The 24,364-nt window shown below is 45.0% G+C and overlaps 1 protein-coding gene across 1 annotated transcript in view; it reads right to left on the reverse strand.

Moving 5' to 3' along the window:
* b3gat2 (beta-1,3-glucuronyltransferase 2 (glucuronosyltransferase S)) overlaps positions 1-24,364 on the reverse strand; it is a 49,769-nt gene that overhangs the window by 5,591 nt on the left and 19,814 nt on the right. Inside the window, exons 2-3 of the mRNA XM_079279677.1 lie at positions 12,382-12,526; positions 4,175-4,323 (exon numbers count right to left, since the gene is read on the reverse strand). Of these exons, the coding sequence (XP_079135803.1) occupies positions 4,175-4,323; positions 12,382-12,526 (294 nt within the window). The remainder of the gene's footprint in view (positions 1-4,174; positions 4,324-12,381; positions 12,527-24,364) is intronic.

The following is a 24,364-nucleotide window of genomic DNA, read 5'->3' on the forward strand; positions in this document are numbered from 1 at the left end:
TAGATATAAGAAGTGGACGTAGCCAGCGTGATGTCACTCACTGGTACACGGACTGCCGCTATGAAGCCTTGAGTTTGGCAATTTGGTCGTCGCAAATCCCTCCAGACGAGAAGGGTAAGTAACAACATTGTTCACGGGCAGTTATCTGCTGGATAATATTTGTGTATAGATTAAAGAAATTAGATTTTCCATTGACATAATTAGTGAGCTTTAGAGGAGTTGTTTTAGCTGTTTCCCTGTTTCTAGTCTTAATGCTAAGCTAGGCTAATGTTACCTGGCTCCAGCAACATATTTACCTCAGACATGAGAGTCCTATCGGTCTTCTTAAGACCGTACCTGAATTTACAACCAAATACGTGCTTTTCCAAAAATGTCTTTGCAACTATCATTTTGCAAAACTTACTGACTTGTCAGATTTGTGCATTTTTCTTCAAATAATACACGAGATGAACTGTCTGGGTCGTGTCACATCTTCTAACAAGTGGCTTCATGAGTGATGATGTCACGCCGCGCCGCTTTTGTAACTGTGATGCGTGATTAATGCTGATATTGCATCCTTTGGCCTATGCGGTGCTGGGCGCTGACTGATGATGTCACAGCCCGTTAATGGCCTGTATTAATATCGGCGGCAGGCCCTCCATTAGTGTAATGGGGCTGATAATGATGATGATAGTTTCAACACAAGAGCTGGCGGCAGCAGCCAGCTGTAAATGATGATCCAGCAGACCGGGGGGGACCTGCACACACGGTGAAACAGTAAATGGAGATTTCAGACGAAGCAGTTCCTTGCTGCACTTTTACTGTTTGCATTGAGTATGGCAGGTGAATCAGCAGGATTCAATCCAAAGCCCTGCTGCTGCTATGTCCGTCTCCAAACTCGGAATTCTGGATTTTTTTAGCCTGTAGTCTCTTGATATTATACATTACAAGAAAACACAATAAAATGCACTACTCAGTGTTAGAATTGGAAATCACCATTCAGTGTAAACTCCTGTAAATGTGTAAATCATCTGATCGGCTCTTCTGATCGGCCATTATAGAGGCCACCATTCAACTATTTACAACCAATGTTGGGTGATAACAATCAATGGACGATGGTCAATCTCAGTATTGACGGATGAGATTGTTGTTGTTTTTTTCATTCATTTTTACAATTTACACTCAAAATGATGAAGACGTGTCCGCTGACGTTGACGTGATGGTCACTGCTGATTGGTTAGGGTAAATAATCTCTCGTCCCAAACAAGAAATAACTAATGAATCGATGTCACTCGAAATGAGTACGTGAAATGAGATGACAATTCATAAACATTGCTAATATTTCCTCAAACAGTAACAGAAAAACAATTTATGAAACAAAAAAAACAAAAAAACCTAAATTGTAAATTGAAGACTGTGATTGTTTGGAGCAAACAGGGACGTGGCGTTTAGTTCACATATACCTTTAGCTGTGAAGATGTAATAGAATCCATTTCTCACAACAGTCCTTAGAGGCGGCTCCGTCAAGAGGATGAGTGGCTTCATAAAGCCCAGTGCCAACAGGGGCTGACTTGAGATGAGCTGCATCGATCTGAGCTGTCTAAGCACACAACCAGAATTGATAGCGCTATAATGCTACTTCTATCCAATCATAGCTCCAAGTGTGTCTAAGTTTAGCCCGAGCCATCGGACTAAAGCATGACTCATGCTGTCAATAGTGGGGAGAGATACCCCAGGGTTAGTTACTGCTGGGATGGCAGCCATTATTATGAGTGCAGTTTAATATCTGCCACACACACACACACACACACACACACACACACACACACACACACACACACACACACACACACACACACAACTGGGCTTTTGTTAAACCCTAGTCAGTGCCATCCACCTCCAGTATGAAGGTTGCAGTCTGAGAACGTGCTCATCATATAACTGCCCAACCCTGCCCTGCATAATCAAACAGCAATGACTGCAAGAGGTGAAATGTAGAAAAATCCCTTTGATTTCATAGAGAGCACAAACGGCATATTGTCTTAATGAAGACATGACCTTTGACCCTTAAAACACAAGTGCAAGGGAAGCTACCATCTGTGCCTGTTCATTTCATGAATCTCTGATACATTCTGAGGCTTTAACACAAAAGTTGTCAGAAATAGTTGAGATTGCTTCATGAATATTTTTGTTATGTGTTTTATGGAGATGTATGCTCCTCATATGCATATTATCTGGTTTATCTTCCAACAAAGTTTACAAAAAAAACATAAAACTACAACCATGTACCGAAAGTAAACATATAATAAATCACGATTTGTGTTACAAGCCTGTGTTTAACAAAAGAAACGGAGCCGGGCCGGCCGTGCGTGCTTTTAGTGCACGTGCTTCTAGTGCACTTGAGCACAGTGGTGGCCAGTGGCGGCTGGTCAATAGACGGCCACGGGGCCTGGCCCCACCATGAGCCACACAAAAAAAAATAATAAAAAATTATAATAATCATAAATTATACAAATTGTCAATATTTGTGTTTTTGAACTATGGAATGTACCCAGTAATGTGTGTAAAATATGATATCTACGCAAACTATATGCTTTTCCTGCTCGTCCTCTCTGTCTGTGTGCTCTCTGCTCGTGATCTCTGTCTGTGTGCACGACACTCTGAGAACGTGCAGCTTGGGGGGCCTAATCGTTTTGGCCCAAAAGAGGCGGGTCTATGAAGCAGTTTAGCCAATTGCTGATTCAAGATATAAATGAGTGACATACAATTTAGCCAATCAGCGCCCTCATATAGATTCAGTGTGGGCCAGAACGATCAGGCCCCCTTAGCTGCGCGTTCTCGTCAGGAGAAGTCTCTACAGGCGAGCACTCCTCCTCCAAGACCCGTTTGAGAGGAGAACTTTGGCGGAGATTCTGCAGCCAAAGAGCTGATATCAGATCAGCCTGACCTCACAATCAGACAGCAGACTCGCGGGAAAGGGAAGCAGTACATGCGGAGCTTCTGTACTAGCTGTACACCAGACAGGTTTGGCTAGCTGCATGACGTCATGCTAATCATTTATTTAGCTTTTTAAAACAACGGGGACGGATCCAGCACGGACAGTTACGGGAGTGAGGGATGAGGAGGTAAGGAAACATGAGAACACCAGGGTAGGGAGTGAGGGATGAGGAGGTAAGGAAACATGAGAACACCAGGGTAGGGAGTGAGGGATGAGGAGGTAAGGAAACATGAGAACACCAGGGTAGGGAGTGAGGGATGAGGAGGTAAGGAAACATGAGAACACCAGGACACACATAGAACTCTGTCAAGCTACATATTAGACAAAGTGAACATCTTTTCTTCTACATAGCCTCAGTCTCATCTGCTTAACTTGGTCATGGAGGCATCAACATGTAATAGAGATGTTAAATTAACAGTGAAAACTCATCATAGCTTAATTTAACATCAGTATTCATAATTACACTTCATGTTTACTTCTCCTGATCTTTACCTCCTATAACAAGGTCCATAGGGGCATCTCAATAAATGAACATGTTATATTATATTATATTATATAAGTGTGATTTAGTCCGGCAAAATGACGGACACCCTTCAGATTTGTTCCCTCATTGAGCTCAAGGCTGCCGCTCTGCACTGCTCTCATACGTTCACCCTCCAGGTAAACACTGTTAGCTCTGTCAGCACGTTTGCCGTAGTTGTTTCTGTTAGCGCCGTTAGCAACGAGCCGCCGGCTCAGGCGTTGCTGTGTTGAGAGCCGTTGAGAGCCAATCGAAATGCTCCCAATCTCGTTGAATCTATAGTGTCTATAAAAAATCCGATTCACAAAAAAACGTAAAACTATTTTGGTCATTTTTCATGCAATTTTAAAGACTTCAGCGAATTCATTTCACATCTACTGTCATGTTGTCGTGCTTCTGTGTCAGTCCATGAGGTGGAAATAACACCTGTGGAACATCCGTCAAGCTTCACTCTGCACTATACAGCTAATCTGGTTGATAAGAAGTTATTGAGGATGAGCTTCGCCAAATGAATATTGAGCTTAAAAGTATCTACGCCTTTGAGTTTTCACGAGTCACTGTCCTCCACTACAGCGTGGAGCCGTAAGCGCCACACAAGGCCCTCAACCCAAGTTGTTACATAGTCAGAAGCATTTCCGTCCGTTGCCACGGCGCCAAGCGTCGCCTGGTTTGCTCACCCGGGTGCAATTGTTGGCCTTGGGCTCCAGCTCGGTGACCTTGGTGATCTGCTCGAGGAAGTCGGACTCCTGCATCCCCGGCTGGGAGCCGCGCCGCTTGAACTGCGCCCGCGGGTTCGCCAGGATCACCTGGAGGTTCACCGCAAAACCTGAGGGGGAGAGCGAGAAAGAGAGAGAGAGAGAGGGGGGGGGAGGAAGAGAGAGAGAGAGAGGGAGAAGGAAGAAGAGGGGGAGGAGGAAGAGAGGGAGCAAAGAAGGGGAGAAAGGGAGAGGGAGGTTATAGCCAGCATGGATTAAAAGCACATTACGAGCCTATTATAATCACAGCAGAAAATGATAGAGTGCATTAGTGTATCTAATGACTATAATATGGCTGATATGAAATTCCTTTACCACAGGGGTCTGCCATTCTCCTGTGATAATTGCGCTATAGATGAGAAGGCAAGGCAAGTTTATTTGTACAGCACATTTCAACAACAAGGCAATTCAAAGTGCTTCACATAAAACCATTAAAAGCATCAAAACATAAGGCAAAAGAAAAGGAGATTTAAAAACAATTAAAGAAACAGTGTAAGAAATAAAATTCAGTCGTAAAATGCAGAAATGCAGGAAATTGATTAATATATGAATTGAATGTGGTTCAATTAAAGGCAGCAGCAAACAGAAAAGTCTTCAGTCTTGATTTAAATGAGCTGAGGGTCTCAGCAGACCTGCAGCTTTCTGGGATTTTGTTCCAGATATGTGGAGCAGAAAAACTGAATGCTGCTTCTCCATGTTTAGTTCTGACTCTGGGAACAGAAAGTAGACCGGTCCCAGACGACCTGAGGGGTCGGGATGGTTCATAAGGTAGCAGCAGATCAGAGATGTATTTTGGCCCTAAACCATTCAGTGCTTTGTAAACCAACAGTAGGATTTTAAAGTCAATTCTTTGTTGGACAGGAAGCCAGTGCAAAGACCTCAGAACTGGAGTGATGTGATCCACCCTCCTGGTCTTAGTGAGGACTCGAGCTGCAGCGTTCTGAATCTGCTGCAGCTTTCTGACAGACTTTTTACAGAGACCTGTAAACACACCGTTACAGTCGTCCAGTCTGCTGAAGATAAATGCGTGGACAAGTTTTTCCAAATCCTGTTGAGACATAAGTCCTCTAATCCTTGATATATTCTTCAGGTGATAGTAGGCTGATTTTGTAATTGTCTTGATATGGCTGTTCAGGTTGAGGTCTGAATCCATAACTACACCTAGATTTCTGGCTTGGTTTGTGGGTTTTAACATCAGTGACTGAAGCTGAGCGGTGATTTTCAATTGTTCGTCCTTGGTACCAAAAACAATTACTTCTGTTTTAACTTTGTTTAATTGAAGAAAATTCTGGCACATCCAGTTGTTGGTTTGTTCAATGCAGTTACCCAGCCCTTGTATGGGAAAGGGAAAGCATGAGAAAGTCAGAGGGAAGTCAAACAGCTCATGATGCCAGTGTGTTGTAGCAGAGGTGGGGATTAATGGCTGGCTTGCAACCAGATTTAATCAACCTGATTAGAAGGATTGGTAACGGTGGGTGTAAATGTGACCCCCGCATTATTGCTTGGAAAGACATTCGCTGTCCTGCAGTACAACCAGAAATATGTTTGGAAGGTTGAAAAGAAATGGTTACAATTTTGAGTTGAATGTCCAAATAATTGTTTCCATGAATCGAATGAAGCCACAAACAGCTACGACCGACCTCTCCTACTGCTGCGCTTAACCCTTGCTCCCGTCAACATGCGAGAGGAGAACACGTCGTTGGCACATCCGATGTGATGTCCGACCCCGCAGCCTGGGGTCGGACGGTGACACGCGATGTGTCTCTTTAACATCCGTTTGGCTCGACATCTACAGCTGACCCTTTGCTGACACGGCAAAGTGCTCAGAGGACGAGTGACATGGAAAGATTCGGAATCCTTGGAGTTTTAGATGGAAGTGATGGGCTTTTTCAGAGCGGTAGTTTTGTGGCACATTTTCAGCAAAGTGTTTCTCTCTGCTGGCCTCCGTTCTTCTGTCATAGTCTGCAGTTTGACTGTTTGGCAAGTATGTTCATGCAAAATGAAGTGATTCTGCATTTGTATTAACAGATGCTCTTTAAATCCAAGACTCTGGCCTCTAAATGCCTCAAGTTGTTGACACATTGACCCGATGATTGTCGGACCTCTTTAAAAGCTGGTGATTGAATGAAAAGTATTGAGTTGTGTGTAACATTTGTTGTTCATTTCGCTGGCAGTACCTTTTTCTTGTTGATCACAAGAGAGATAGACTATCCTCCATTTGGTCCTACTTTAGCTATCGTAAAAGCAGATTATCACTTCAATTTAAGAAAATAATCCTGTCCCATCATCCAAAATGGAAGCGAGCAGTAAGGATAAAAGCGATGCTCTCTCACATTCTGGGGTAGAAATAGTGAAGACAGCATTAAGTGAGTTCTTCTCATTTTCAGTAACACACATCAACAAAGTCACTTCCACTGCTCACCATGATCACTGCGCTCATGTTGTCTCATATCCAGCAGTGAGACAAATCAAGAACACCTTACAGGTTACCTGGATGTAACTCCAGTTCAATGAGTATGTGGGTTGCTTACCTTTACTCTGTATCACAAGTAGCATAAGTAACATAATGTAGAGATACCGTGCGGAGTACAATTAAAACATGATACGGCCTGAAACAGTGCTAACGTAGGGCCAGGCGGTGTGGAGGAAAGTGTAGTCCTTCTGTGCCTCATTCTTTGAACACCACAGGGTGACTGTAACACACAAGTTGCAGGGAGTAAGTTACACTGCCCCTCGGAACTGACTCACGTTATGAGCGATCGTCTCTCCCGTTCGCTGTTCAACAGTACACATTACCTCCCATTTGTTCGTGAAGATATGATATTGATTTGGGGACAATGACATGGCTGGATATCTAGCTAGTCTTGTTGTTGAAACATCGTGTCAAATTATATTTATGTTTGTCAACCATACGCAATGCCATTGACTAATGTTGCAAGCACAACATAAGCTTCATGCTAGCGTTATGCTCATTTAAATTTAGCAAAAATATTCATATCGATTTCGGGACAATGCCATCAAGCTTGTCCTGTTGTTGAACAGACTATAAAATTGAATCATTGTTTGTCAACCGTACGCATTGTTGTTGTCTTTGAATCTTGCTAGCATAACGTTAGCTTTCTGGCTCGTAGCTGAGCCAAAGGATTTTATGAGCTGAGCGGACAAGAAATATCTCCCGTTGCCAAGTCGTGTATAAGGCCCGTCCTATTTACGGGAGCATTGAACAGTCTGTTGCATAAGTGTCTCATGGGATGGTAATGATTGTTCCAGACATTAGCAAACCCCCAGGGTTTCCAGGGAAACAGACTTAATGGTTTGTAAACAAAACTTTAGATTTTAGTTGCAAAACACGTGAAATCACAAATTATTGGTCTTCATTTCTTTTTCTTTCTTTGGCAAGTGATATGCGGGATAATGGCCGACGAGATGTTCATTAGCAGGAACCAAAAGACGGCGCCAAAAGCGTCCAACGTGCAGCTTTTTTCCTAATAAATTCCTAAATTGTAAACTATTCCTTTAAACCTAGCATGTGCTAAACCTAAAATGACCAAACCAGAAACCTTGTAAAATGATCTATGCTTTTCTATTTTTCACAGGCATGGACCTTTGAGGAAAAACCAAAACTGACTCCCAGCAAGTTCATTATGTACAACCTGAAATCAGTGGCTGTCTGGATGGTGGGAAAGATCCAAACACTATGGTGTAATTTAAAGGACAATGTAATTTGTTTTAAATGAACTAAAACATAGGTAGAGCCCTTAAATACACCATCAAGACAGCAACAATATCAGTGTAGGTGTAGTTGTGTTTTTAAGCAGTGCAGCATTTCTCCGAGCGATGCTGAAGTTTTTAGTTGAGAACGTGACGGGAGGATATTTTCAGAAATTGCTGTGATTCCCCATGCACAGGGTCTCGGCATAATTACTGAATATTTATTTATGCAAATCGTTAGTGGGTGGCACGCCTTGGCAATCAGTGCATTAGTACTGGTGGTGAATTACCCCCCAGTAATTCACCGCCCTCGCCTCCTCTCTTTTCTCTGTCCACCCTCTGACAGAACAGCATTTTCTAAAGGTTGTGACACATGGCCAGCAGTCCTCTGAGTAATGCGAGAGTCAGCGCGGGTCACGCAGAAACAAACTGCAGACATGCAAATTACCTCCACAACAGAAACACACAGACCCTGATACGATACCTATACAGTTGTTCGGTTACGCGGGCTCATTACTGCTCTGTGTGCGATACTGCAGGCTCATCACAGAGATGAATGCAACTCAGGTGGAGCGGATAGATATGAGAGCAATTACAAGATAGGCATCTTCTAACCTGCAGCCGGCCTCGGCGATGTGGAGATCACAGCTTATTTGAGCCATGTTTGAGAGGCTACTGTTCAGACTCTTCACTAACTTTGTCCCACTTCACATCTGGCCCGGCTGACCTATATGACTGCATGTGTCTAGTGGATGCTACGTTACCTTTTTTGGAGGAAAAATTATTTGCCTGTAGTACAAGTGCAACTGTATGTTCCAAAGCTTCCAAACCAGTCAATTTAATTTGTTTCTACTTTGCATTGTTGATTGTTGTTGATTGTTGTTAAATGTTACGCACCTCCCGTCATGTCAAATTCCTTGTATGTTCAACATACAATGGCAATAAACGGTTTCTGATTCTGATTCTTATCTACAGCCTCTGGTTTTTCTTCCTCCGTTCAGTTGTGCTCAGTTCCACTCCTACTGCAGTACTTCAGTGCAGGAGGATCTTTAACTGCTCCTGCACACTGCCTCTATCCTCCTCTCATCTCATGAGCAGGAAATAAACACTGCAGGTTACTGGGGGTTAAACACGTTCATGTCCCAATCTAAGGGAACACTACCAAGGCAAAAGTACCACATATTCGCTTGCAATGTTTTGCAAAGATGCAGCTCTAATGCGTTTCCGGGAAAAAATTAGCTTGTCTACTCGTATAAATTCAAGTGCTGGCAGGTGTGCGCTTGCGTGTCTTGCAAATAGAAGCGTGATGTAGTAATTGTGTGTGTATGTGTGTGTGTGTGTACTTGACTATGACACACACACACACACTCAGACACACTGTAGTACTCCACGCCATCATTGTCCAGGCTCCATTGTGTCTGGCTAAATGAGACAGAGCAGGAGATGGGGGGCTTTAGTGGTCTACTAACAATACAGCGCTGTATAACACAATACTATTAGGACACGCACTCAGCGCCCTGCAGACACCCCGTTGTAAATTCCATGAATAATACTTGATGAATGAATAAAGTTCGGGGCGTTCGCGCGCTGCGGCCATTGTTGTTCTTGCTGAGTTTAAAACAAAAAAAAGAAAAATGCTCGGGCAGCGCAGCCGCGGCGGTAAATCTCAGCGGCGGTAAATTGACAGGATAATTATATCGTGCAGTGTTAAAGTAAGGCTGATAATTACAGAGTGTGTGCGTGTGTGTGTGTGATAAGGTGGAATGGGTTGGTTGGAAGGAGGAGATGAGATCTCGGGTCTCGTGGAGGAGAGAAAAAAATAGAGAGGTTGGCTCATGTTATCGTGGTTTAATTAACAATAATCCCAAGGGACAGACCTGTGCATGTGTGTGTGTGTGCGCGCACCTGTGCCCCCCCTCCGGCTGGGTCCGCATGTGTTTGGACTGATGAGCATGCAATCATCCTCTGTATTGTCTAATGACATGAAGCGATTTCCCACAGAGATGCTGAATACAGTGTGTGTGTGGGTGAAGTGGCATAATGAGTGGTGACCGACAGGGCGTCATTATTTGGTCAGCGTGATGAATTCGTTCTCTCTCAGGTGAGGCGGAACGCTGGTGCTGAACACCGCTCTGATTGTATTTTTACACTGGAGATTTGCAGATGTAAATCGATTTCTCCATTGAACAATAATAACCACAAGACACATTGTGGACTTGGTGCTTCCATATCAAAACTGTCACTACCCCCAACCAGACGCATTCATGTCACTGCTGCTGGATTTTAGATTTACTCTAATCTTAAAGGTCGTTAGCCTAGCTTAGCATAAAGCAGCAGGAAGTAAAGAAAAACACCAACACCGCTAAAGCTCATTTATAAACAATATAAATAATCTTGTTTGTTTTAATCTGCACTCAAACATGAACGTAAAAGCAATACTTTGTGGTGTCAGAGGGAGTCGTGCAGTGTCATTGTTTTGTGACATCATCACTGTCATCACATCCGTTGACCCAGCACCACTGTGCCCGGCGACCTCCCTGTGACTCCGCTGTTGTTTGCCAAGAAATAGATCCAGCATGTAACTCCTGCTGAAAGCACACGCTGTCAATGTATTTTGACCCTTTCTGCTGCGTGCTAAGCTATTCACATACTGGCTCCAGCTGCAGAGTTAATGTTATGAGAGTGGTGTTGCTCAGCTCATGTAACGTACATGTAACTCATGTAAATCTGAGAGAAAATCAAACAACAATTTCAGTACTTGGGCTTCGCGGGAATTCAAATATAGAAATGATCATAAATATAGTAATTGTGACATTTATCTGCTCGAGAAAGTTATTTCAAAAAGCAATGGTAGCAACAAATGAAAACAGAAGAAAAGACTATAAAATGAGTTTTTAGAATGTTTCTAAGACGGCACAGTGTCTACACCTTTTAATATAGACAGAAGAGACGTCACTGTTTCTATGTACTGAGCACACTAAGAGAGCAGGACACACTTGTCTGACTTTACATTGAGGCCTTGGGAGTCCTTTTGAGACAACACGCTGTACAATAAATTAATAAATGTGTCACATAACGGCCAGTTTCCCGATGCCTCTGACTGCTGCGTTCCTCCGATTCAGATTTCATCTAATCTGTGGCTTTTCAGAACCGCTTAATTCAACGTGACTCTGCAATCCTGCGTTGTGATTTATCTCTGGAATAAGCAATCAAGCCGAGTAGCACGGGAGCTCCTGTGTGGAGGAGCAACAGTCGGAATATTAAATTGGAAAGATCACATCTCATTTTATGGTAAATTAAGCCCTGAAATAAACAGAGGCTCAACAGATCTCGTCAGGTAACCTCACAGAAGGAAAAGAGCACAGCGCATTGTTCTCTGTTTGTTCTCTGCTCAGATGAAAGCCAGTTGACCTTAAACTGGTTTGTAATCAGTGAGCTGATCAATAACATCTTTTGACGTTCACCGCTTATTCCTAAACCGTTTAAAACGCAGCAGCAGAACCAGAGTAAGAGTCGTTCACCAAGTGTTTACCTCCAGATGTTACATGATTCTACTCGGTCAACTATTTTAAACAATCCTGCTGTGGTAGATAAAAATCAGAAAAGAGTAACAAAGAGACGGAATAGCGTGACCCAGGTCATACACTGCTCTTCACTACCAGTAATCTGTAAATACCTTATCGTGCCTTGTTTCCATTATTTGATAACGCAAAGACTTTATATTCCATGAAGTCAGGGTCTCAACCTCTTTCACTAGATCCTCCCTGAGTAACAGCGTCCCAGAGCAGGCTGTTCTCATTCACTGTTTGTACGTATACCGACAAAAAGTAATACACTTCAATATATAACCGTAGACATAACCAAAGTAATCTTGAGTCGGGACGTGCACGGCTGCCTCTAAAGACGTCAGGTGACGTAGTATGGATAGAGACAACGTCCAAATCGGAAGGAGGTCAGGGTGAATGGATGGGTCAAGCAAACACAGGACAGCAAAAATCGAATTTGACTTCTTTTACCTTCCTTTTGTCACGTAACTTAAGTACTTTTTTTATGCAAGGAACATACTTATTTTGACACAAAAACAATCTTTTACGAAACCAAACAAAGTAGTTTTGTTGTTTAGGGCTAAAAATGTATGTTTTTTAGTTATGGATGGGTCATTAGAATTAAAAGAGTTGGTGAACTGGAAATTCTTGTCTTGAAGGAGGCACTAGAAGAAAGGCCAGAGGGTAACCAAAATCATTAGGAACTACAGACCATCTTGCGATGGGCTTTAAGTGTGCAGCACCCTTGCTTGGATCCTGTCCATCTTCCTTTTGATCTCAACTACACACCTGGAAAGTTTGATGGCTGCATCTTGCAGGGACGTAATATAACACAATGTGTAGTTGCATGACTTATTAGGGGTCGTTCCTTACCTGCCATGTCAGTGGCGAAGGTTCGGTCCGGTCTCCAGCCGGAGTACCAGCCCACCACTTTACCCCCGGACACCAGGGGGCGCTCATACGCTCTGCCGCCTGCAAATCCCACGGGCCAAACAGAAACACCTCGAGTACTACGCATCTGGAAGAAGACGGAAGAAGGAACGGTTTTAGTTCAGGAAGCACATACCTGCGTTCACTCAAGCTGAATAAGCACACATTCATTTCATCCATGTCGAGCGTTAAAGATGGCCGGTAGACACAAAAGCTGTCCTCTGACACCGGACCAATGCCATTTAAAATTGCTGTTATTTAAGAGCAGATGTGCTCCTGTGAGGCTGGTTAAAAGTAACAGCTGTGACATCGTCAAAGGTCAGGCTTTTTGCTGATCCACAATCCACAAGTTGGGTTTTTTTGAGAAACATAATGTGAGTTCTGCAAAAGCGACCCAGACATGAATGTCTGAGTCCACTCAGCGCCATAGAGCTTGAAAGCCCCAGAAAATCTGGTGAGGTCGATTTTGCAACGAATCCCTCGTGTGTCAGTTTGCACGAGTGATTAACGATCTTTAATTTCTTACGAAATGCGGGCGAGGAAGTCTGTGGCCAACTGAACAGGAGACGAAATGAAACTGCGCCGCGGTGGAGCTGCCTTCCACTTTCGCAGCGAATGAATTTGTACACAGCCGGAAGCGGCGTGACGAGAAATGAGACAAAGAGAGCGAGATAAGAGACAGAGATGGGGGGGGGGGGGGGGGGGGGTTCTTTTTTCCAACCCCGGCCCCCCTGGAGCCCATTCACTCAGACACCGCTCCTCATCACTCATCCACACAGCCTGCAGCCAGTCGCTCATGACATAACAACAGAACAAAACCAAATCGGGAAGCAGCGCTGCTTTGCTTGCGCCCAGACGTCACACTGACTTTTAGCTTGTAACTGTGAGAAACCGAGTGAATGTATACGGCACAACTTATGGAGAGGATTCACAGTTCTGTTGCAAACTTCCAAGCAGTCATGGAGTGCGTGACGTGGTCTGTCGGAAAAATAAAAAACATCTCCAAAGAGTTTATCTCAACTAAAATGTGTTTATTGGTGAATCATTTTGGTGAACATCTTTGCCGGGTTTTTCTTGCCTGATAAATGTGAGCAACAACCAGTGCCAGCCCAGTGAGGGGGGGGGGGGGTTATTTGTCCAATCAGGTGTAGAAAAGGTTCATGTTGATGTATTACTGATTGGGGGAACTGTCAATCTGACAGGCTAATTAAAGGATATCTGCCTCCAGCAACTTTAGTATTGAACCTTGCCGGAGCTCAGTGACAGAAGCAAAAACTGTGGCTGGAGCTGCAAGGCAAGAAAATGTTGGAACAGTTTCTGTCAACATGCAGCTCAAAGTCACAACCGGCCTCAAGTAGATATGTTAACTACGATGCAAATATGCAAGACGGAGCTATCAAATACATAAAATAGTAGATAACCAACCCTGTATCCCAACTAAATTACGCTGCCAATCAATTGAACTGCACTCTCCATTATGTTTCGAGAGAAACGTGTTTCATCCCAAATTACGGTTGCACTGTTAAACTCGTGGTTAATAGAAAATAAGTTTCCCTTGAAGCGTGATTGATAAGGAAGTTTTGTTGTATGGGAACGTACATTTTTAGGAGACCAGGTTGTAGATGACATCAGAAAAAAGAGTGTAGAAACCCTGAACAATGTCAGGACTGAGTTTATTGGAGACGAAAGGTTTTGCATCATATTCACAACATGGCAGCCAAAGGCTGTTCAACCAATCCAAGAGCAGTACCGAGCCTTAACACACCCGAGACCACGATCACATCGACATGCAGATGTATTTCCCTTGTTGTCTTACACTGTGAGTTTGATGCCTGATGGAGGTCCATGACTGAAACCTTGTGCCTCGAACAGAACTCTGCTGGTAGTGTACAGGGCTTCATTCCACTACGCACACTTAGTGTGATCCAACCCCAAACCATTTTATTTAGTTAGGGGAAAATATGCTTGTGGCCCAAGACATATAGACTTCAAACATGGCTGCCAAAGGGCAGGTTGCATCACTGAAAGTCCACATTGTACTATATGAGACCTGATAACAATATCTGATCGTATCCTGTTTCTCAAATACCAGTTATTATCAAATGAGACCAAATGAAGGCTCTCTTTGCTGTTATTGTGTTTATTCTGTCCCTCGAATTTCGTACTGTATATTGTTATGCCCCCCCCCCCCAAAGAGGCAGATTTACTTGTCAAATAAAGAGCAACAGAAAAAGCATGCTTACCAAATCTAAGTCTTATTGGACAGCAGCAGGACTGTTTTCACTCCTGAAGCAAAATCCTATCACTTCAGCAGAGAACTCTGAGTTTATATCAACTGGATTGATTATTATGTTCCTCACATTCATTCTCGCATGATGTACATATCTTGAAAAACATGGACATATTGATACTTTCCCCTGAGCAAGGCCAGCAGCTTTGAAGCCCTTTCCCTGTTCATACTATGGGTCCCTTGAGTTTGCTTGTGTGACGCTAAAACACTTCCCCCTCGTTTCTCTTTTGCTGCTGACTGCCTTTCTCTCTCAGGTCATTTTTCAAAGACTCTGGCTCCTCTGCTTTGTGAAAAAAAGAAGAAGCTGATGAAAAGGAGAGAAGACGGAAGAAAGAGATTCTGACTCTGTACGTTGCTCTTTCCCAGATCATTCCTGGAGTGCGATTGTTATTTTGGCTTAGCGGTTAAGTCCTAGTTTGACTGCTAATGATCTCTCAAAGCTCAGCACAGTTTGATAGAATGGAAACAGGGTCCATGGGTACTCAAAGCCTGCCTTAAGAAACGTGATCTACACCACAAATATTCTATTTCCTGCATAAATACAGCAATATCTGTCTTTGTTGCCTTTAGCTTTTTAAGTGTCATTTTCAAGCACTTTCAATTCGCATTATCAGAGTTTTTACAAGCATCTACCAGTTTTGAAAGTCTGATCCCAGTCAAAGTGTAGATTTTTCTGCCTCTGCCTTTCATTGCCTGTTTTGCCTCAAATTGATTCAAAAACTGGTTTTGGCATTTCAGAACAAATCATTTTCACATTCGATGCAGTGTCGCTAGTCTGAAAGTCAGAGCCGACGACTTGTTAATTTGACCAAACAGATGCAGGAGGGGTTCATGCTGATGTCTGATTGAAGGAGCGAGATGTCAATAATCATTTGTTAAAATGACATCTGTCTCGGGCAAATGCCTGCAGAGCATCTCCAGGCTGCAGGGCTCCATCGACAGCACCTTTTACTGCCAACCCTCTTGTTGTCTTCACACCTTTCATTTGTCCATTACAACCAGACTGTGGCCAGCCTGCGTACACTGAAAAAAAATACTTTTTGGCCCTGTAATTATTACCTCGATTATTTTTGTAAATTTTACAAGAAATTATCATTCCAGTGCTTTTACTTTAAAATATCACCTTTTTATTTGATGTGTTACTTGGTGTTTGTTTGTAATTATGTATCCTCATTTTTACAAGTACATTGTAATCATTCACACTCAGTAATATCTACTAAACTACTGTATTTAAGGCACTACCTGACACAACAAAGTAAATTGTACTTGGGTAATACAAGTGCAACCTGGCAACATATAGCGCGTACTCAGGGAGTGACGTCAGAGGAGAGTTAGCGCTTTTTTCTTCAGCGAAACAACGGAACAGCAGAAACAAGGACGGCAGCGTTTCACCGGAGGAGAGGAACTTCATGCACGGGAGCCATTGGGGTAGGTTATATGTTTAATTAATACCCGACGTTGCTGTTGACTCAACAGTGTTGAGCCTTCGGTCAAGTCTGTGTTTGAGTTGTGAACACTGAAGACTAGCGAACTGGTCAGTTTAGCGTGCTAGCTAGTTAGGCTATCATGCTAGCTAACTTGGGACAGCATTACAGACATGGCTCACGGCGCTACATTTTGTGGACATGTTTTTGGTGGTTTTGGTCGCGACTTTGCAGGGGTCATCAGTTTTAAACTTGTCTCTTATGTCTCTATCCAATGCGGTGTCCTTGATGATGAAGGCTGTGGGCATGAAACAAGGTTCCAGTACTGTGTTGAGTTAGTGCCACATATCAACATGACCAGGCCTGCTGTGTATCTCAGTATTAACGTTATGGTGACTTGTTTATATGGGGATAAAACATGCTATCGATATGAAGATTTAAGCCAAATTCAGATTTAATGTTGTGTTCATGTTTTAACATAATTTCTCTCTATATTTCACAGAATATTAAAGGACGTTCACTCTCAGCAAGTTGACATCAACAGTTGACGCAAGGTAAAATCAACTAAGTTAGTACTGTTATAGTTTAACTTGACATATACATTTGAAGTCGTAGTTTGTGTTGCTGCTCAATAGTACATTATTCTGGCAGGACTACTGCATTAATTGTTTTAGCAAGTTACCTCATCTTGATCATGTTGTTTTTTATTGTCTTTTGTTTCAGCTCAATGAAGAATAACCACAGTTCATCTGGAGCGAACCTTTTTGTCGAAATTGAACAATTGCACCACCAACTTTCTGGAGATACTTGGGACAAAGGGCGGAGTTGCAGGAACCAAAGACCCATGCTGGATTCACCCAGCCTGGTAAAGTTTAGATATCATATATTAATATTATATAAAATGATGTTGGGCTCATATACACTGAGAATAGATACATAATGACGCATTTGAACACATTCAATATTTTTGTTAGTTTCCCCCACTATTGTCCTTTTTTGAGAACAAATCAGACTCGAAGACATAAAAATGAAGATTAGTAAATTTGAATTTCAAAGATGTCATTGAAGAGGACTATGCTCAACATGTCATGAAGATCCTTGTCATCCAAGGAAATGCAACACAGAAAGGCTTCACTCCTGACAATGTCATCGAGGGAAAAGAGGTTCTTGCTGACTGTCTAAGTGTGGCACAGGCTTTCCTTCTGCTCATGGGCTTCATCTGTGTATCTAAGTGTTGTCAAGCAATACCCATCGTTTCTAATTAAAAGTGTTTGTTAAATGACTAAGCGTTTGTGTCCTTAAATTTGTTATTGGCAGCACTGATTTAGAAATGTTTTGTCTGGCAATGCCAACCAGATTATATATGTTGGTGTTGGTGTGTGTCGGTCAGCAGTGACCTCTTTCACAGTTCACAAGTAAAGCTGCTGCAGTTTAAAAGAAGATGTTTCATGCTTTGTAGAAGCCTTATGTTAAGACAATTTTATGAAATAACAGTAGCGCAGTTTAGAAAATGCAACAGTCATATTTGAATAGTTGTGTAGAGAAGTAGTAGATAAAAGATATATTGTGTAAATATTACTGTCACGTGCAACTTGAAGGTACTGAGTGTAGATACAAAACGCCGAGTTCAGGAGCCAAAAAGAGGTAGAATTTAATAAGATATCCCACAGAGGGAAAACACAGGAACAGACGTGTCAAGAAAACATGAGGCTCGAACGAAGGGCCAGGTACAGACACGCCTTAAATACACTTGAGGCAATTACACAGGTGAACCCACTTAAGGTGAGCCAAGTCCAATCAGTCCACAAAACCTAATTAAGGCGCACTCTGCCACCATCTGCTGGATGTCCTGGGGTCCTACGGCGCAGTCCTGACAGTACCCCCCACCCGACGGCCACCTCCAGGTGGGCCAGGCTGGAGAGGGTGTGCACGGTGAAAGGCACGGATGAGGGCAGGATCCAGGACGTGCCGTGAGGGCACCCATGAGCGTTCCTCTGGGCCGTAGCCCTCCCAGTCAATCAGGTACTGAAGGCCTCGCCCCCTCCGCCGGGAATCCAGCAGCCTCCGGACGGTGTAGACAGGGCCACCAGCGACGACCCGCGGAGGCGGCGGCAGTGGGGCAGGCCTGGACAAGGGCGAGGAGAAGAGAGGTTTCAGCAAAGAGACATGAAACACTGGTCTCACCCGGAGAGTCCTAGGAAGTCGGAGTTTGTAAGCCACCGGGTTGATCCTCCTCTCCACAGGAAACGGACCGATGAACCGGGGCGTGAATTTGGAGTCCGTCCGCAGAGGCAGGTTCTTGGTGGAGAGCCATACTCTCTGTCCAGGGCGGAACGTCGGGGCGCGCCGTCTCCTGCGATTGGCCTGGATCCGATGGGTTTCGGTGGCGCGTGTAAGCGCAGCACGGGCCTTCTTCCAGGCCTGGCGGCATCTGGCCACAGCAGCATCCGCAGAGGGGACCGCCGACTCGGACTGCTGAGAGGGAAAAAATGGCGGGACAGATCCGTACTGAACCTCAAAAGGCGACATACCGGTGGAGGACCCACTCAGTTGGTTGTGGGCGATCTCAGCCCACACCAGCTTTCGACTCCAGGCACCCGGATTGGATGATACCATGCAGCGTAGGTATTTCTCCAGCTCCTGGTTCACGCGTTCCGTCTGTCCATTACTCTCCGGATGGTAGCCTGATGAAAGACTGACAGACGTTTCAAACAAGGACCAAAATGCACTCCAGTACTTGGACATGAATTGGGGCCCTCTATCAGAGACAATGTCACTAGGGATGCCATGGTGACGCACCACCTCTCGGACCACCAAATCAGCGGTTTCCTTCGCAGACGGCAGCTTAGGTAGTGGGACAAAGTGGCTTGCTTTGGAAAAACGGTCCACAATTACAAAAATCACTGTGTTACCGTCAGAAGGTGGTAGGCCAGTGATGAAGTCCATTGAGATGTGGGACCATGGCCGATAAGGAACCGGCAGGGGGTGGAGCAGGCCCGCCGGGGCTTGGTTTCCTGACTTCTGTGTAGCACAAACAGAACATGCGTGAACATACTCCTCAATGTCAGTTCTCATGCGTGGCCACCAAAAGCAGCGGCTGACTAGCTCCATCGTGCGGGCAGCCCCAGGATGGCCCGTCACTGGTGAGTCATGCCCCCATTGTAGAACTTCAGAGCGGGCGTTGAGCGGGACATACAGACGGCCCGGGGGTACTCCACTAGGACCTGGATCCTCCTCTTGCGCACGCAGGACGGCGTCCTCCAGGGCAAGCGTCACCTGTCCCACCACGCAGCTGGGGGGAATGATGCACTCAGGGACAGGGTCAGTAACGTTGGCGTCATACTGGCGCGATAAGGCATCAGCCTTGGCATTCTTGGTGCCGGGGCGAAACGTGATGATAAACCTGAATCTGGTGAAAAACAGGGCCCACCTGGCTTGTCGGGGGTTCAGGCGCTTGGCCTCACGGATGTACTGGAGGTTCTTATGATCCGTGATGACTGTGAATGGGTGGCGCGCACCTTCCAGCCAGTGTCTCCATTCTTCAAGTGCCCTTAGGATGGCCAACAGCTCCCTGTCACCGGCGTCATAGTTCCTCTCAGCGTCACTAAGCTTGCGAGAGAAAAAGGCACATGGGTGCGTCTTGTTGTCCATACCTGATTTCTGGGACAGCACAGCTCCAACACCAGACCTGGACGCATCCACCTCCAACACAAACGGAAGAGCAGGGTCAGGGTGCCTCAGCAGTGGGGCTGACGTGAACTGAGCCTTGAGATGCTCGAACGCCGCTTGCGCCTCCGGGGTCCATCTGAGTCTGGTTGGGGCTCCCCGGGCCACTGCTGTGATAGGTGCTACTATGGAGCTGAAGCCTCGAATGAAACGGCGATAAAAGTTAGCAAACCCCACAAAACGCTGTACCTGCTTGAGAGTGGCGGGAACCGGCCAGTCCAGTACAGCCTGCACCCTGGATTCGTCCATGATTACTCCATCGGGGGAGATGACATACCCCAAAAAGGAGGTGCGGGTAACGTGGAACTCACACTTCTCCAGTTTGACGAAGAGCTGGTTGTCCAGCAACCGCTGGAGGACCTGCCGGACGTGCTGGCGATGTTCTGTGAGGGACTTGGAAAAAATTAGCACATCATCGAGGTAAACGAACACACTGCGGTTGAGGAACTCCCTGAGCACTTCATTTACAAAGGCTTGGAACACAGCAGGAGCATTGGTCAGACCAAATGGCATTACCCGGTATTCATAATGTCCACTGGGGGTGCTAAAAGCAGTCTTCCACTCATCATCCTCTCTGATGCGGACCAGATGGTAAGCATTCCGCAGGTCTAGTTTAGTGAACACTGTAGCTCCTCCAAGAAGATCAAAAGCGGAAGACATGAGTGGCAACGGATATTTGTTCTTTACTGTGATGTTGTTCAGTGCTCGGTAATCTATGCATGGTCGTAGACCACCATCTTTCTTGGGTACAAAAAAGAATCCTGCTGACACTGGTGAAGTCGAAGGTGTAATAAGCCCGTTCTTAAGAGACTCGCTAATGTAGTCCTCCATGGCCTGAGTCTCGGGGCTGGAGAGAGGGTATAGTCGTCCCCGGGGGGGAATAGTGTTAGGCAACAGGTCAATGGCACAGTCAAAAGGTCTGTGAGGAGGAAGTGCTGTAGCTCTAGTCTTACTAAATACTTCAGCTAGGTCATGATACTCTGCAGGGACTGAAGAGAGCTCAGAGGATGAACAGGCAACAGCACACTTCATCACAGGTGTAACATGTTTGGCTGAGATACACTCTGGGCTCCATGATAAAAGTTCGCCAGTGGACCAGTTGAACTGGGGCTTGTGTTTCTGAAGCCAGGGAAACCCTAGTACTACTCTATCATGTTGGGATTGGACTAAAGCCAAAGAAACAGTCTCTGTATGTGACCCAATCTGCAGTAGTAAGGGGTGTGTCATGAAGTCAATTTTACCGGAGCCTAGGGGTCGTCCGTCGAGCGCCTGGATCTTCACAGGATTGGGAAGGGCCTTGGTAGGTAGACCGAGGCGTGTGGCCAGAGCAGAGTCCATCAGGTTTTCCTCTGAGCCTGAATCGATCAGCACCGTGATAGGGATGTTCTCCGGGTTCTCTGGGGTCCAGGTGAGTCGAGCCCTCAGGCAGAGGCGCTTAACTGGGTTGGGGTACTAAGATTGGACAAAATTGCTCACTACGCTGTCCCCTCCTCCTAATGAGCATCCTCGTTTCCCTGCCGCTGGGGACATTGGTCCCGGTAATGTCCAGCTCCTCCACAGTAAAGGCAGCATCTCTCTCTGCGGCGTCGCTCTCGTTCTGCAGGTGTAATGCGGTACCTGCCTACCTCCATTGCCTCCGCTTGAGCGGGCTGAGCAGTGGGGCCCGACGCGCCCAGTGGTGAATGCGCTTGGGGAGGTGCCGAATTGGGAAGCCTGCGCTCACGCCTCCTTTCGCGTATGCGCTGATCGAGGCAGATAGAGGTGGTTATGAGCTCATCTACAGTGACCCCCCACTCCCGACTAGCCAAATCATCTTTGACCGCCTCAGACAGGCCATTGTAAAAAGTGGTCAAAAGTGCTTCATTGTTCCATTTGCACTCAGCTGCCAAGGTGCGGAATTCTATGGCATATTCAGACACAGGTCTAGCTCCTTGGCGGAGCGAGCTGATGCGGCGTGCTGCTTCTCTGCCACTCACTGGGTGGTTAAAAACCTGGCGTAGTGTCTTGGAGAACTCTACTGCATTAGCACAAAGTGGGGAATATGCCTCCCATAGGGCAGTAGCCCATACTAGAGCTCTACTGGTTAGCAGCGAAATCATAAAAGCGACCTTAGCTTTTTCTGAGGGGAACTGATCAGGCTGCATGACAAAACACAGGTCACACTGTGTCAAAAATCCCTGACAGGTCTCTGGAGTGCCGTCATACCGCTCTGGTTTCTGTAGGAACGTCTTGGCAGCCGGGGGGTTCGGCTGGTGCATTTGCTGGGTTATCCAGGCTTGGATCTGCTGGATCGAGGTTCCCTGGGATTCCACAGCGCCGAGCACCTGGGCTAGGCTGACGTCTCCTCCTTCGGCGCCTGTTACACTCATGTTGGTGGTTCGAGCCTACTGTCACGTGCAACTTGAAGGTACTGAGTGTAGATACAAAACGCCGAGTTCAGGAGCCAAAAAGAGGTAGAATTTAATAAGATATCCCACAGAGGGAAAACACAGGAACAGACGTGTCAAGAAAACATGAGGCTCGAACGAAGGGCCAGGTACAGACACGCCTTAAATACACTTGAGGCAATTACACAGGTGAACCCACTTAAGGTGAGCCAAGTCCAATCAGTCCACAAAACCTAATTAAGGCGCACTCTGCCACCATCTGCTGGATGTCCTGGGGTCCTACGGCGCAGTCCTGACAATTACTTAATATTTCTCAACAGAAAAAGTAAAGAAAAGCTCGTTAAATATACATGAAACACTTAATTGATTTCTACTGGGGTTTTGTAATTAGATCCAAAGGTAGCCTGAGTAAAGATTACTATAAAAGGCTAAGTACATTTTATGTCTAAGGGAGAAATTTGCAAGTAAAAGTTACTTGCATATTTTGGATAAAAAACAATTCTTACTAGTAAGTAAACTTAACTTGAGAATATCTGAGTAAAAATTACTCACAATTTCTGCGTGCAAATTGTTACAGAGCTTTTTTCAAGTAAATGTTACTTTTTTGTTTTTTCAGTGTAGTTATAAGTGTGTAGTGCGAGTCCATCTATCTATGGTGGCAGTGTCATTAGATTCAAAATCACACCCATCAAATCTGTTGAGACGCTCTGAGGATAAAAGTCACATTAAGACGACGGGTGAATCTTTGCCCCGGCAAACAGAGCGAGCATCTGACAGACAGCGATGATGAGGGGGTGTCCAAGTTCAGCGTCGGTTTAATCAAGCACAACCTTTCAACAATATGATATTATTACAGGATGAAAAAAAAGCGACATTAAACCAGCTTTGTTGACGGGTTTGATCTGATATCAGAAAGACTGTATTTAGGTCCTGATGCAAGTCGCAACCGACAACAGACGTTGCTTCAATTTTTCCTTCTCCGCGCAGCCATCTCATCAACAACAACTCAATGTCACAATGTTTGCTGGGAGCCAAACAAAAGCGGTGGGGTGACAGGGTTTCCACAGATGGTGCATGGTTCTGCTCGGCGGCGAACATGCTGGTTTTTGTTTTTTCGGTGCCACCATCTGCAGGTTTCCTGCTGGCACGGGAAAAGATTTTTGCGACACAAACTTCTAGTTATGCCTTTATTTAGGTTGACTGAGCATACATGCTGTTACAGCGATGCCCTGTTGGCAGGTGCAATGAAAAATAAATCAAATAATGTGTCAAATAACACTTAGGCTGCTTCAAAGCAGTTACAGGCAGGTATGGGTCCATTGAGAATAGTCTGATTTTTACATGGATCAGCAAATTACTCCATCATAAACAGTAAAAGCAGTCTATAAATCAAAGCTTTTTAGACAAAATGCATGCCAATGGTTATTACATCTGCGTGCAGTAATGAGTATTGTAATTATCTCCAGTAATGAACCGAAGAGCTGAATGTAGAAGTGGAGGCAGCAGAGGAAAGTTGCTTCAACAAGCATGACCGTTCTTCTATTTGCATTAAGCACCAATTTAAAGTTAATAGGAGTGTGTTGCTTTGCATTAAAGGATAGCTTCATTTAGCCATGGGTTATTTAATAGACTCAGCCACACTGTAAAAAATGGGCTCAGTAATCAACCCCTGCCAGCGTCGGAGCACTTTTTGGCCTTTTCCTCACAAAACACCAAAACTCTTCATAAGGGTGACCTTTGTTTCTTTAACAGCTAGACGGCAGATTCTCTTGAATTGGATGTCAAAAATCCAAACATCCTCCCATCATCCTCCCAGCGAGCTGACGGGGCAAATAATTCAGTTTAGTCGGGCGTTGGCGGCATGGTGGGAGGCCGGGAGCCATCCATCTGCAGTTTGAAAACCGTCAGAAGTTTCCCTTTAATCTCTCCCTCATCCTCCTGATCCAACAACAAGTGAGGGAGGTGTGTGTGTGTGTGGGTGTGTGTGTGTGTGTGTGTGTGTGTGGAACCAGCACCGCATCGTATTCCTCTTGTAACGCGACATTGCTCAAATAATCAGTTTCACCGTGAAATACGTCGGAGTGCAGACACTGCCGCCT

Source organism: Melanostigma gelatinosum, assembly GCF_949748355.1.
Source record: "Melanostigma gelatinosum genome assembly, chromosome: 12".
Classification (NCBI taxonomy): domain Eukaryota; kingdom Metazoa; phylum Chordata; class Actinopteri; order Perciformes; family Zoarcidae; genus Melanostigma; species Melanostigma gelatinosum.